This window comes from Papio anubis, chromosome 19 (assembly GCF_008728515.1).
Source record: "Papio anubis isolate 15944 chromosome 19, Panubis1.0, whole genome shotgun sequence".
Taxonomy (NCBI): Eukaryota; Metazoa; Chordata; class Mammalia; order Primates; family Cercopithecidae; genus Papio; species Papio anubis.
The window spans coordinates 52,992,848-53,007,792 of NC_044994.1; the positions used below are offsets into that span (position 1 = coordinate 52,992,848).

Genomic DNA, 14,945 nt, shown 5'->3' on the forward strand with positions numbered 1-14,945 from the left:
TCTCTCTCTCTGTCTTGCATTTCATTCTGTTTTCTTTTTAACCATGATGTTCAGGTAGTCTTTTGTTGGTTGAAAGGTGACATGATGTCAATTTGTGGATTTAGTAGGAGGGAAGGAGGGGCACTTTGGGGCCTGTAGGCTAAGCCGTGTGCTACAGCTCAGTTTCCTTGGAGGTACTTCGCTGGGGTGGGGATGGGATGTCCCAGACATAGGATGGTACCATGCTTTCCATTTAGCATAATTCATATGTATTTCTCCCTAGTGGACACTGCATGTGGAAGAATAATTCTCATTTGTGCTAAGTTTTAGATATGCCAGTGTCCTTAGCTACAGATAACTCTAATTCTTAAGATCATAACTGGACAAATCAGTCTTGATATGGCTTAAACAATGACTAATTACTTCTACTGTCTGTGGTAAAACCAAGATAATCTGATGAGACAGACATTCCTATTACTTCATTCATGCTATGATTCCACATCTCTCTATTTATTGATCATGGATTTTCAGAAACGTGGCTAGAAGTTATCTTTATCACATTTCTGTGTGCAACCAATGCCTGACCCACTTGCTTCCCTGGTGACCACCGTGGCTTCTATTGTCCTTCCCTGAAGACAATCAAGGTAGGGCGAGACAATGATGGCTAGGCAGCTGCTCCAGAAGAAAGTTCTGCCCCAATCTGTCATCATTGCTGCCACTGAAATAGATGCAGCATCAAGAATGCTCAAGGTGAGACTAAATGGGAAACCACTTTCAGAAGTCAAGAATATTTTATCTCTCTAGATTTTTTTAGTCTCTCTAATATGTTAAATATGTTATTCCCTGTGGCAATAAAAATTTGAGCATAAGGCTTATCTTTAAGGGGCTTACATGCTAACAGAAGAGGCAGAATACACAAAAATAAAACAGCAAGGAAAGGGAGACTGCAATATGGAACTGGGGAGCCAAACAGGAATCTGAATATTGTGGTTGAATCAGGTCTGAAGTCGTGATGACATGCTGCTATTAGATGTTAAGGTGAATGGGGCAGACGTAGAATCCCCTTTCCTTGTGGGGAATGTTCTCATGCAATTCTGTGAATTTCAGTTCTTTGCTCCTAATATATTTAAAGTTACCTACTTGGAATAACCACTTTCTCTGCATCTGCTCTAGCAGCCGTGGTCACTACAGTATCTTCATTTAGTGTACTTCAAGCTTGTTTCCTCCAGATCTCCAGGCCCACTCTCACTCTCTGCTCCTTCCTGTATTCACACTAAATACACTTGCTTAAGCCTGCAATTTTAAACCATAACACTTCCCCAGTTGATCCAATAACAATCCAACTAGAGCTGGCATGGCTCCAAATCTCACCGGATGTGGAATGGAGCTTAGAGGTGGCTTGGGTAAGGCCTGGCCTCTGAGGGAATCTTGATTTTACTTGAACAAAAGGAAGTAACTGGAATAGAGGAAGATTTGGAGAATAGAAAAAATGAGTAAGAGACAGTCTCTGCACTTAAAGGAGCTAAAGTCCAATATGATACCATGGGCACATAGGGGAGGGTGGTGTTATATGGCTCATTCGTGACTTATACACACCCTAACACTGTAAACTGCTCCAGGAGAAGGTATGAACCTGAAGAAGGAGGAACCAGGATTTCTTTCTGGGCATCTGAGATGACACTTGGAGGATAAATAGGATAAACTGGGAAGGACAGCCACCACAGAAGATGGGGCTTGCTCATAGCTCTCTCTCTCATATCTGTAGTTCCTGGAATTTTTCAGATTCATTAAATGAAAGAATGGACAGGAAACGTAGCAATGCCAAAAACATAACTGTGTCCCTCTACTGCTGTAGACTATGATTGTTAGTGTATATTTAAATCCTCACATTCACTTTTGCTTCAAAATAGAGGAATTGCAGTGGAATTAAAAGTTCAGCTTTAGTACCTCTTCTTATGTATAAACTTTAACTTCACTATTATCCTTTAAGGTAGTGTTTCCAGATGAATGTTGAAAGTGTTTCTTGGGTCTTATAATCAGCATAAAACATTTAGATTTGAGTTAAGGAGTGCCTTTGCATATGACCTCTGCCCGTGAGTGTTTGAAGACCCTGTAAATTGCAAGATAGTTTACTGGTAATCCTCAACCTAATATATTCTTTTTCTTTATTTTAAATTACCCACAGATTAGAAAGTACAGTACACATTTTTTTGCTCAGTGGCCAAATCTGTAGGATTATTTTGGAGCAAAACATATTTACTCTTTAAGAAGTGGCTGTGGAAGGCGAGTTTATTGTATGACATCCTCTGGGGTTTGGTAGGTGCCTCCCTTTCTGATTAAAATGTACCAGCATCACAGGTACTCTTATTTTAGATATTTACAAATATTGCCGGGAAACACTTGTCTATGAATTTGGTTTTGAAGTTTAAAATCCTTGATAATCAACATTTGTACCCCAGCTCAAAAAATAAGCAATAAGTAAACAGTAAGTCATTTTCATGTGAAATGAGAAAGAATTCGATGTCAGTCCTGTACTTCTCTAGAAACAGGAAGCTAAATCTCTCAGTACAATACTACCTTTTCTGGACACTTCAGCAGACCCTGAATCCTTGGTTAAAGGGGGCATAAATACCCCATTCTCTGTTTTATTAATGTTGTTTAGGAATAATTTGGTAACAGGAAATTTCTCTTGACTTGGCAACTTAGGTTTTCCAGGACACTTTCATCTCCATAGCTGCCTTTTCCCACCCACCCCAAACTGAATTGCCCGTGTGAAATATCAGGCTGTTTGCTAAGGGAGATGAATCTTTCTGTGTCTGAGAAGCACACATAGTTCTCTGATTCAGCATCTCTCTCTTCTCAGCACCTGTTTTTCTCTCTAGAGGAGCTTCATTTCTACTTCTGCACAGGGAGGATGAACAAACCTTTAATTAAATTACTTGAAATTTCAGTGATGATATTTTTTGAAATGATTATGCATCTGTTCTTTAAATATTTTCACTTAAGTGCTAGAATGAACTCTCTACATTTCAATGGTGGGTAGTGTAATATAATAACAAATTTATTAGAATATATTTAATGAGGCTCTGATTTCTATGTTACTAAAGCACACAAAGTGTCCAATGCTTATGAATAACACAAAAGAAACATTGTTAAGCTTTTAATAAGGACTTTTCTTTTTGTAAATCCATAATATCTACAACCTATAACATAGATTCATATTTTATGGCCAAAAAAGTAGCATGACATTGGAAATAATACAGAGACTGGGCATTTTTTTCTCATTAAAAATCATAAGCTTAAATTTACACAATGGATATTCTCAACCAGTACCCTACACAGAAGAGAAAGCTGTTGCAGAAGTACAATATTCAGGTAGGGTAAGAGTGAAAAAGTCTCTTATGCATGTTCCTATATTGTGTGCTCTGTCCCCATTTAATATCTGCTAGACACGTCACATAGGCCTCCCAGGGGATAGCAACAGATGATCTCTTTGAAGGTTTTCCTCAGTTCTTGACTCCGGAGTGCATAAATCAGAGGATCGATGACTGAATTACACATGATCAGTATGAGATATAAGTTAAAGTGAGACATGAAGCACACACAGTATGGATTCTGAGGACAAGAGATGTAGAATATTAAGTGGAGGAAGAATGGGGCCCAGCAGACAACAAAGACGCCAATCAGGATGGTCAAAGTAATCGCTCCCTTCATATTGGCGCCTTGGCGGATGGCACCAGTGCCGGGGAGGACAGCAATCCTCTTAATGTGAAGCCTGGCCATCAGGAACATGTGGACATAGAGAGAAGCCATGAGAGCCAACATGGTGAAGAACATGGTGATGAGGCAGATGATGACAGCACTACTATCTGAGTAAATGATGAACAAAATGCCTGAAACCGTGCAAGCTGCCCAGATACAACTTATGATGATCCCAACCCGCTTAACTGTCATAATGTTATGGTACTGAAGAGCATAGAAGATAGTAAAGTACCTGTCCACTGCAATTGAAAGCAGGCTGCAAATGGATGCAAGCAAGGAGCTACAGATCACTGAGTCAATAACATTATCAATGTTCACTGTGAAACTCTGTGTGTCCGTATCTGTACTGTTTAACAGGGTGATGACAATGGTTTCTGATCCATTTGAAACGCTCACCAGCATATCAGCCACAGCCAGGCTGCAGATGAAAAAGTACATGGGTGAATGCAGATTCTTGTTCTTGGCTATTGCCACAATCACTAAGATATTCTCCAACAAGCTGATGACACCCAGTGTCACAAACACCTCAGGAGAGACAAAAAGTTGCTCGTAGCACCCTCCATCAGAGTAGCCTTTTCCAAGGGACTCACTGGCATTGCTGTGCAGTCTGTGGCTGCTGCGGTTCCAGAGGTGCAGAGAAGCGTGTATCCCACGGTGGGTGGAGTTCACCATGCTGGCAGGAGAATTCCAGTGTCCCCCTGAATTGATTTAGCCTCCTGGGTCAGGGAGTCGTCTCAGTTATTTCCTCCAAGTCTTTATCTGTCTGAAAGTTGTGAGGCTAAAATTGCCATGCCTGCTGTGAGTAAATGTCACAAGTCCAGAGCGTGACATGGAGTTTTTAGTCTCTTTTAGGTACGACTCTGATCATTATCACTTTAAAATCTTGGGCTTCAAAGTATTCATTTTCAGTTGAAAGAGTCTGCTCTTTGCTTTTTTGTTCTCACTTCTGCTTTAACTTCAATCTTATGCATCCAAGTCTGTTCAAAACAATTTTCCTAGAAGCTACCATGCCACGGGGAGACGAATCTGTGCGCACATGCTCACATCGGCTGCCTCGCGGAAGCTTCTGTTTCCAGCCTGAGCATTGCTTTGAGTGTGAGGGGCTGTAGGTGCCGGCTGCTGATTTTTATGATGTGTGGAGAGAAAAAAAAAAACATGTTCACAGTGGCTCCTCCTCTGCTTCCTTCTGACCAATCCTAATGCAGTGGGAGTCTGTGAGACAGGATTGTTTCAGAGACACAAATTGCAGGGCGACACAGATTCAGAGGCACAAGCTCCTGAAGTCTGAAGTTGAGAAGCAAGCCGGATAAGAGAGCCTGAATTTCCCTTTTCAAGTTTTTAAGGGAAACAACTTGATCCCTAGAGGCCATTCCGTGATACCAAAACAACCTATCTTGATGCAGCCAGGTTCATTCTTATGTAAAAGAGAGACATCGTGTGTGTGTGTGTGTGTGTGTGTGTGTGTGTGTATAAAATGAAATGGAAAGTATACTGTCCTATGTTCCTGAAACAGATACTCTGGTTTTTGGCTAGGATACTGAATTTATTTACCCTCTTAATTTTTTTGTTTTTATTAAGAACCCCGCAAGTAGTGCTTCAATTTAAAATACCTGAAACACAGAGAGGATATTTAATGATATAGATAGACATGGTATGGCTGGAAGAACTATGTAGGTAGCTATAAATTATGCATGGGTTCAAAAAGGGGTTGATTTTAGTGTACTAATATCCCATATTTCTCTATTGAAGAGTTTTGCTTATACCTGAAAAGAGGGTGCTTTTTATTTACAATATTTTAAACTACATTATGGCATTAATGTAACTATGCTTACTCTGAACTCAGGAAAATAATAATTAAGCTGCATTCTGTTTTTTTTTTAAGCAACTTTTTTTCAACCTCCATAGTTCAATGCTTTGTAAGTTGAACCGACAAATACCTTAGTAAGTTTAGTTGTCAAGCCAAGACTGGTGATGCTATTTACTGAAGTTTCTGAATACTTTGCATAAGGTGGTTTGAAAGATCACAGCAAAGTTACTTTCCAAATTAATTAGACACCAGATTATATGAAATTTTGTATATTGTTCTTCTCTTCTACGGTTATTTTTGATTTTAGTGCTCTATAGTTTGTAGCTGCTTATTTCAGGGTTAATTCTGAATCTCAGTTACTTAGGTTGGGAATGTATCCTCTTTCCTTTTGTGACAGAGATAATACTAAGTATTGTTCCTGAGTATTGAGCTAAATGAACATCTGCCATCCTGCCTTGGAATTGGGTGGGACCTATGACTACATTCTAGCTAATGGCATGTTGGCAGTGAGGCTCATCGCATTAGCTCTTTTATAATTTTACACAAGGTTCCTCTCCTGTCTATCAGTAGATAACTATACGGCATCTTTGAAATCTCATGCTGCAGGTGGCTGGACCATATCATGAAAGGAGCCTGTCTCTTAATGATTGCACAGAGCAGAACTCACACCTCCAACTCCCTTCTCCTGTATTGCTGAATGCCTAATCATCTGTATATTGTAAAATGTTGTTGGGATGGGGTGTTCTGAACATCATGAGCTGGAAATAATCTTACCTTCCTCTTGCCTTATTTTTTCTCTTTTTAAAAATGGTCATATAATTCACATACCAAAAAATTCACCTCTTTAGTAATTAAGTAGATTTTTGGGGGAGTATATTCACAGAGCTGTGCTATAATCATCACTTTCTATTTCTAAAACATTTTCATTATCCTATTAGCAGCTCCCCAAATTGCCCTTTCCTCATCCTCTAGAAACTGCTAATCTACTTTCTGTCTCTATAAATTTGCCTATTTTGGGCATTTTATATGATTAAAATAATGCAATATGTGGTCTTTTATGGCTCACTGCTTTCATGTAGCATAATATTTTCAAGGTTTGCCTCCACTATAATGTGAATCAGAATTTGATTATTAAAAAATTGAAAGAGGATCTTGCTCTATCACCCAGACTGGAGTGCAGTGGCATGATCATGACTCACTGCAGCCTTAACCTCCTAGGTTCAAGTGATCCTCCTGCTTCAGTCTCCTGAGTAGCTGGGACTATGTGTACCATCACACCCAGCTAGCTTTTAAAAACGAATTTGTAGAGATTGAATCTCATTATGTTGTCCAGGCTGGTCTCAAACTCTTGGGCTCAAACAATATTCCCATCGCAGTTTCTCTAAGTGCTGAGATTACAGGCATGAGCCACTGCACCCAGTTTTGATTTGTTTTTATGGCTGAACAATATTGCATTGTATGTATACATTATATATATATATATTTTGTATATATATGTGTATATATGTATATATGTGTGTATGTGTATATATGTGTGTATATATGTATATAGTATATATACTTTTTATATATGTACATGTGTATATATATGTATATAGTATATGTGTGTGTGTATATGTACTTTTTCTTTTTTTTTTTTTTTGAGACGGACTCTCGCTCTGTCACCCAGGCTGGAGTGCAGTGGTGTAATCTCAGCTTACTGCAAGCTCTGCCTCCTGGGTTTACACCATTCTCCTGCCTCAGTCTCCCAAGTAGCTGGGACTATAGGTGCCTGCCACTGCACCTGGCTAATTTTTTGTATTTTTAGTAGAGACGGGGTTTCACCGTGTTAGCCAGGATGGTCTCGATCTCCTGACCTCATGATCCGCCCGCCTCGGCCTCCCAAAGTGCTGGGATTACAGGAGTGAGCCACCGTGCCCGGATGAATACATTATATTTTTAAATGTATTCATCAGTTGAGGAACATTTGGGTTGTTTCCAGTTTTGACTATCATGAATTATGCTGCTAGGAATATTTACGGACAAATTCTTATGTGACATATGATTTCAATTCTTTTGGGTACACAACTAGGAATGGAATTGCTGAATCGTATGATAACTCTGTTTCTTGTTTTGAGGAACTGCCAAACTGTTTTCCGAAGTGGCTGCACCATTTTACATTTCCAATTAGCAATGTATGAGGGTTCAAATCTCTTCACATTCTTGCTAGCACTTGCTGTTGTCCATCTTTTAAATTTAGCCATCATAAGGATATGAAGTGAACTCTCATTGTACTTTTGATTTTCATTTCCCTAATGCCTAATGATACTGAAGATGATTTTATGTCCTTACTAGTTACTTGTGTAATAATCTTTGGAGAAATGCCTATTCAAATCCTTTGCCCATTTTTAATTGGATTTTTTTTTATTATTGGGTTGTAATGGCTCTTTACATATTCTAGGTACTTTTGCCATTTCAGTTATTGATAGTGTTCTTGAAACCACAAACCTTTTAATTATGATGATGTTAAATTTATCAATGTGTTTTGGTTACCTGAGTTTTTGGGATCATATCTGAAAAAGGATTGCCTAACCCATGTTTATTAAAGTTTACACTTACATTTTGATATCTTCTGTTTGATGAGAAATTGCTCTCATAATTTCCTTTAATTTTTAGATATAGTTTTCAGTAATCCTTTGAACATATTTGAACTGATTTAAAGACTTTATTTATTAAGTGCAACGTCTAGACTTCCCCAGGAATAATTTCTGCTGACTTCCTTTTCCTAATGTGTATGTGCTATATTTTCTTATTTATCTGCATGAATTTATTTATTCATTTTTGTTAGAAACTGGAAATTTTGAATAATACAATCCAGCAACCCTGAAAATCAGATTTTCTCTCTTACCCGGGGTTTGTTGTTGTTGTTTGTTATTGTTGTTCAGTAATTTTTCTGAAATAATTCTAAAAAGTATGTATTCTTTGTCTTGTATAATCAATGAGGTCTTTGCTCTGATAGCTGATTGGTCAGCTGATGAGTGGACAGAGATTTCCTTAGATGTCGGGAACCAACATCTCCCTTAGTCATTGCTGAGAGACTCCGTGTTCATGGTGGGCATGCCTTTGACACTTAGCCAGGCACCAGGCAACTCTGCCTTGCCCTTACTTTCTGCTTACACACAGCCACCAAGGTCAGCCAGAGGTGAGAGCTCAAGGCCCTCTTAGGGTTTTTTGTTTGTTTGTTTGTTTTGTTTTTTTTCTGATCATAAGTACAGTCCTGTATGTATGTATGGCTTTCTAGAACCTCAGGGATATGTTAGAGTTTTTATAAATTCCTATGGGCATCTCATTTTCTTGAACTTTTTCTTTGTAAGCTTTTTGAATAGCTGATTATTTTCGCCAACTTCTATCCATTGCCTCAGGCGGCCGTGATGTTAAGCAGTTGTTCTGATTGTTTCTAACAAATGTCCCTGAGGAAAAGACTGTTCTCCGTGGGTGAGTTCTGAGTTAGGTCAAATAAGGAAGCCCTGCAAGTAGAGTTTGTCGGGAAACCAACAGATAGGTCAAAAGAATGATGGCATCTCTGGTAAAGGGAATGGGGCTTTGAAGAAGATCCAACCCCATTTTGCACCCTCCATTTCCTGCTAGGCTGCTGCTTTTAAACATTTTTACAGAATGTTAGCTGTCAAAGCTACTGCAGAGTCGGTGAGTTGGGAATGGGAAAATATGTCCAGTTAAAATGCTGCAAGGTTCACTCTTCTTACTGCAATTTAGCCATTTTCCTGAATAAATTTACCTTGGCTTATTTGAAATATTGGTCAATTTTCAGAGTTCTGAAAGTGTTAATTCTGACAAGTTTTGCAAGTGCTCTAGTTGCTTTAACTGATGAGAGACTTTTCAATCATCCTGATGCTATCATTTTCACTCTCATCTTCCATCCATTGTCTTTTATCTGAAAAAAGATTAAATTATATTAGATTCATCTATGACAATTTTCTTCCCTAACAGACTATCTGATAAATGATCAAATAGTTATTTCATACTTATTCTAAATCCTGTGTAAACTTTGCATATAAAAACAGAATAAAAGAACTGGTTAAAAATTTGAATAAAATAGAAATATTAATTCAGAAATAATAGGTAAAATTAATAATAAAGAACAAAATTACTCCCTTAAAATTTTTTTCCCATGAAAATGTTTTATGAACAAAAGGATCACACTGAAGTCCCAGAAAATCACATATCCTTAACAGCAACAATTTAATCATTGGGTATAGATTTATAAGATCTTTATTGTAAAGTTAATTGTGCTAAAAAGATGATCTTCAATATGGTATTTTATTTGTGTGTCATGGTTCATAGTTCTCTATGAGCCAGAAGAAATACAACCAGTAATATTAGACACATTGATAGTATTTTTGAAAATTTATTGCAGATTTCTTTCGTAATCCTCACAGAATTGAATTAGATCATAATTTATTTCTGTTCTGAGAGAAAAATCTTGTTTTATATTTTATAACAATAAATGTGAAACATTAATATAGAAAAATGTTTACCAAACTATGCTACATGGAACACTATTTTTACTTGTTTTTCCACCACAAAATATTAATGAATGGGGATGCTCTAACATTAAATAATTTTTAAAATATTGCAAACTCATTGCCCTCTTGAAGTTTCAGAGTTTACATCAGCATGGTTTCAGAAATTGCCTAATACAAAAATAAACATTGCTTAACCCCCAAATTTCCTGAACTTATTGGAACATAGAACCCTACTTCTTCCACTTTTATTTTCAAGTACCTATTATACTCATTTCTGTTATAATGCTTGTTTTGAAATGTAAATTTGTTCCAAACATAATTCATATATCAGGGAACATTTTGAGCATAAGATAAATTGTGTATTTTTGCACAGTTTTGTCTAGGAGAGACAGTAGGTGAATGGGGAAAAGTGCATCTGGTTGAACCAAGACATGGGAGCACGCACAACACACACACCTCAAACAATACAGCTCACTGAGTGTCAGGAGGCACAGCCATCCACATGTGGTGATAGAATTTCTTGTGAGAATTTACATAATCATCCTTCTATCACTTTATAACTCATAAGCTACAACCCTTCTGAAACTGACTTCCACAAGCAAACTGCAGATTTTTTTTAAGTGCTGTATGTATTGCAGGTTTATGTATTTTTAACTATTTGGCATGCTCCTGTTTTAACTATAAGACAATGGGCCTGGTTTTATTGGGTTCTTTTTGTTAATGTATCACTGACAAAGTTTTTGAGTTTTATGTGTCTGGTGCCATTTTTTCCATAAGCTCTGTTGTTTTTATTTTTACTTTTTGCATGATTTTTCATAGCACACTGATTTTTAAGGAACGTATATATTATGTTACAGCAGAATCAAATGTAATTATAATTTGGAATATATATTCACTGAATCACAATTTGGGAAACATTGACAAAATTATTCTGACTCTAAAAATTCTCACTTAAAAATGGGTAATAATTACCTTATGAAATATAGTCCTAATTTATTAAAATGTAGCTCCTATGTCTATAGGCTGATGCTTATATGTCTCCTAGTTTGCATAATTGCTGTCCATACACAGAATGTCCCAGTAAAATATACATCATTAGGTATTGATACTTAACATATGAACATTTTATACCCCATTATAAGATAAACACAATTTTTCTCATTATGATGTTTAACATATATTTTAGAGTAAATTATATAAAATATGATAAAATACTTTTGTTGAAGCCCATATTTATTATTTTTAATATAAAACAACTATGGTTCTCTAAGGAATTAATTTAATTATATAACTCCTTTGTTTCTAAATATTTTAAATTAACACTAAGATCATATAATTTTATTAAAATATCTTTAATCCTAATGAAATATTACTAGTATGTTATTTATAAACTTGACACTATGAAATATGATTTTATCTTAAAGTATTAGAAAATTTAGCATTTCAGCATTTCCTTCCTAATCTTGCTTATAGCAAGATTCATTGTGCAGTTTTGCTATGGCTGTCTTAAAATTCTCTCCAGTCTGTTTAATTTTCCTTTTTTCTTTCACTCTATCAACCAGTATTTTACTGAGCACCTACTATGTTCCTGATATGGAGGCAAATAAGATATGTGCTCTGCCATAGAGGAACTGCAGTGTAGATGCCATCAAAATGGGGAGTCTCAGTGCAGAACTCAGGCTGCAAGGGAGTCTAGGCCTCATTAGTGGTAAGCTCATAATTCCTACATTTGTGATCAGTGATATAATAATAGCCATCAGTTCAAGAAATCTCTGCTCAGCTGAGTCTTAACTTATTATTGGGTGGGGGTATTTTATTTAGATAAATATTGGAGCATTTAACGCGGTAAAAGAGATAAAGAGGACTGGAATTCAAGGCAGACGGAATCATTTCCACAAATTGATATTTGATATTTATATGATATTTCATATATCATATGATATATGAAATTTCATATTCATAATATATGAATATGATATATATGATATTTCAATAATATATAATATATTTCAAATTAGGGGCATAGCAAATATTATGGCATGGCTGGAGTACACCAGGAAGAGACATGGGAAATGAGAGGTGATGTTAGCAAGCAACGGCTTATCTAGGGCTTTGCACATCGTGCCAGGGTGCCAGGGGCCCAGGACATTCCTTCCAAACTTTGAATGAGTCCTACATTGCCTTTCGGATAAACAGCCTTGAGACTGAAGGAGGAGTATAACATTTACACTTTAGGAAAAGCACTGCAGAGAATTATGAAGGGTAAAAGTGAGGAGTTAATATACTCTTTCACACTACCAAGGTACTATTTCAGAAGCCCGAGTAAGAGTTTGTGAAGGCTTGAGGGAAGCCAGTAGCAGCTTAGGTATGAATAAGACTATTCATCTATCAACTGAATGAGGAAGAGAAAGGACTCTTCAACGCCCTCTACTTTTCAGCTTGGGCGAATTAGTTATGTTGGTGCCATTCAGTTAGCAGATACACAGGCTGGCTCTCTTAATCTCCATTTGGATCTCTTTCAATTTGGAGTTTGAAAGCTAAAGTCTATATTGTCTAGGGTCCTTTGGAGCCTGGGTTTTGTATGTGAATTAATTTTTCCCAATTAGATATAGTCTTCATAGATTTGTTAATAAGTGAGGCAGAGGTCGTCTTCTTGCAACCATGGTAGCTGGCTAGCAGGTTCTGGCGGACGTAGGCTTTGGCATTAGGCAACTCCACTTTTATGTATGTGGTTACCCTCTTTATGTGTCAGGGATAGCAGTACCAATGGCAGCTTTCTGATCTGCAGATCACAGCCCAGGTGCTGTAAAACTGGAATGAAATAAAATCTTTGAAGGTCTACAACCATCCCCAAATTTGTAAGCACCTTTATTTCCTGTATAAAGTCCCCTTCTAGTTGATATGCTAAGAATATATCTGTTTTCTGTACTGAATACCAATTGTTACATGTAGTCAAAGAATATTGAAAGAGAAACGTATTAAGAGATAAATCACATTTAGTTTTTGAAATTATGAATTTGCAGTGTTTTTGCTATATCTAAATGAACACATCTATTTAGCAAAATTATATGTAGAGACCAAAAGAATGATCTAGTATAGGGCTGAACATGGTAGCTCACCCTCGTAATTCCACCACTTTGGGAGGGTTAGGTTGGAGGATCACTTGATGCCAGGAGTTTGAGACCAGCCTGAGCAACATAGTGAAACCCCATCTCTGAAAAAAAACCTTTAAATTAGCTCAGCATGGTGGCATGTGCCTGTAGTCCCAGCTACTCAGGAGACTAGGGTGGGAGGATTGCTTGAGCACAGGAGTTTAAAGCTGCTGTGAGCTATGATCACACCACTGCACTTCAGCCCGGGTAACAGAGACAGACCTTATCTCTAAAGAAAAGAAAAAAAGGAACTAGTAGGAAGACACATTTTCGTTGTAGTAGATAAACGCTGTGGGGGAAACTGTCAGCTGCTACTAGGATGGGAGGAAACAGGGCACTATAAACAGAATAATGAGGAACACATGTATTTTTGAGGCAAATGTGAGAAACAAAATAGGCAAAGGAGTGTGTGTCTTTTCAGTTTGTGGTTGTATGATAGGGAGTTGTATAATCAGATTAAGCTTGTGATTGTAATTTCATGCATCTTTCATCAGTCTTTCATAGTTTACATCATACAGATTCAACCCACATTCTGTTAGACTTGCACTTACATATTTACTTTTTTGATGTTATTGCATTTAGAACTGGTCCTTGGGCAGGGTGCAGTGGCTGACTGTATTAGTGTGTGTCTTTTCAGAAGAGGATACCAAAATGAGGTTAAGCATGCAAGATTTAACTAATAAAATAACTGTGAAGAAGAAAATGAGCCAGGACAAGCTAAAAGAAAAAAAAAAAAAAAAAACCTGTCAAATCATGAAATGAACCTACCCCTGAGTGGAGAGAGGGAAGAAAGGGTGGAGGGAGGTGTCCTAGACCTCCTATGAAGTCTAAGGAAGGTTGGCACAACTGCTGGGGAGCACTCAAGCTAAAGCTGGCTTTCAGATGGGTCCCATGTCTCCCTGTGATACACCTGATTTGGTGTCCCTGCTGTACAGTTGTTGGCTGGAAGCAGCTCGGGGGAGAATAAGTATGCTACTGTTGAACATTTCTCCCAGGATCTGGACTACAAGAGTAGTGGAAATAAGGAACAAAGAGTGTTTACGTAATTCCCTCCTGTCTTCCTTACTCTGGAATAATGTCATCTCAAATGGCAACTCCTTTTTTGCCTTCAGCATTTAGTGTTCTCTCCGCACAACTACCCTAGCCCAGCAGAGGACAATGAACGTTGCCTCAAGTCTTCTCCTCAGCACTGTATTATATGACTGTGCCATAATGATTACTCAATTGTTGCTTATATATCTGTCCTCCTGAAAGGCATATGACTTTTTCCAAGTCAAGGACCGGTTACTCTTCTTAGGATGTTTTCAGTAACCCACAGTGTTTTACAAAATTAAGAAAAGACAGGAGAAAAATAGAGTTTTCCAGCCTTGATCGATTATTGGATGGATGAATTATAATTTCTAATTTCTATATTTCTTTATCATATTTGAAAAAGTTATTTTGAAGTTGACCTACAGTAAGATTCAGTTTGTGATTATGATTTTATGCGTCTTTCATCAGTCTTTTATAGTTTACATCATACAGATTCTACCCACATTCTGATAGACTTGCACTTATATATTTACATTTTTGGTTTTACTGCATTTAGAACTGGTCCTTGGGCAGGGCGCGGTGGCTCACAGCCGTAATTCCAGCACTTTGAGAGGCCAAGGCAGGTGGATCACTTGAGGTCAGGAGTTCCATACTAGCCTGAGCAACGTGGTAAAACTTCATCTCTGCTAA

The 14,945-nt window shown here is 37.4% G+C and overlaps 1 protein-coding gene across 1 annotated transcript; it reads right to left on the reverse strand.

Moving 5' to 3' along the window:
• Window positions 1-3,126: 3,126 nt before the first annotated feature.
• On the reverse strand, window positions 3,127-6,934 carry MC4R (melanocortin 4 receptor). The gene has a single exon (XM_003914439.5). It carries the CDS (start codon window positions 4,411-4,413, stop codon window positions 3,415-3,417), a length of 999 nt encoding a protein of 332 aa, XP_003914488.1. The 5' UTR covers window positions 4,414-6,934; the 3' UTR covers window positions 3,127-3,414.
• Window positions 6,935-14,945: the final 8,011 nt, after the last annotated feature.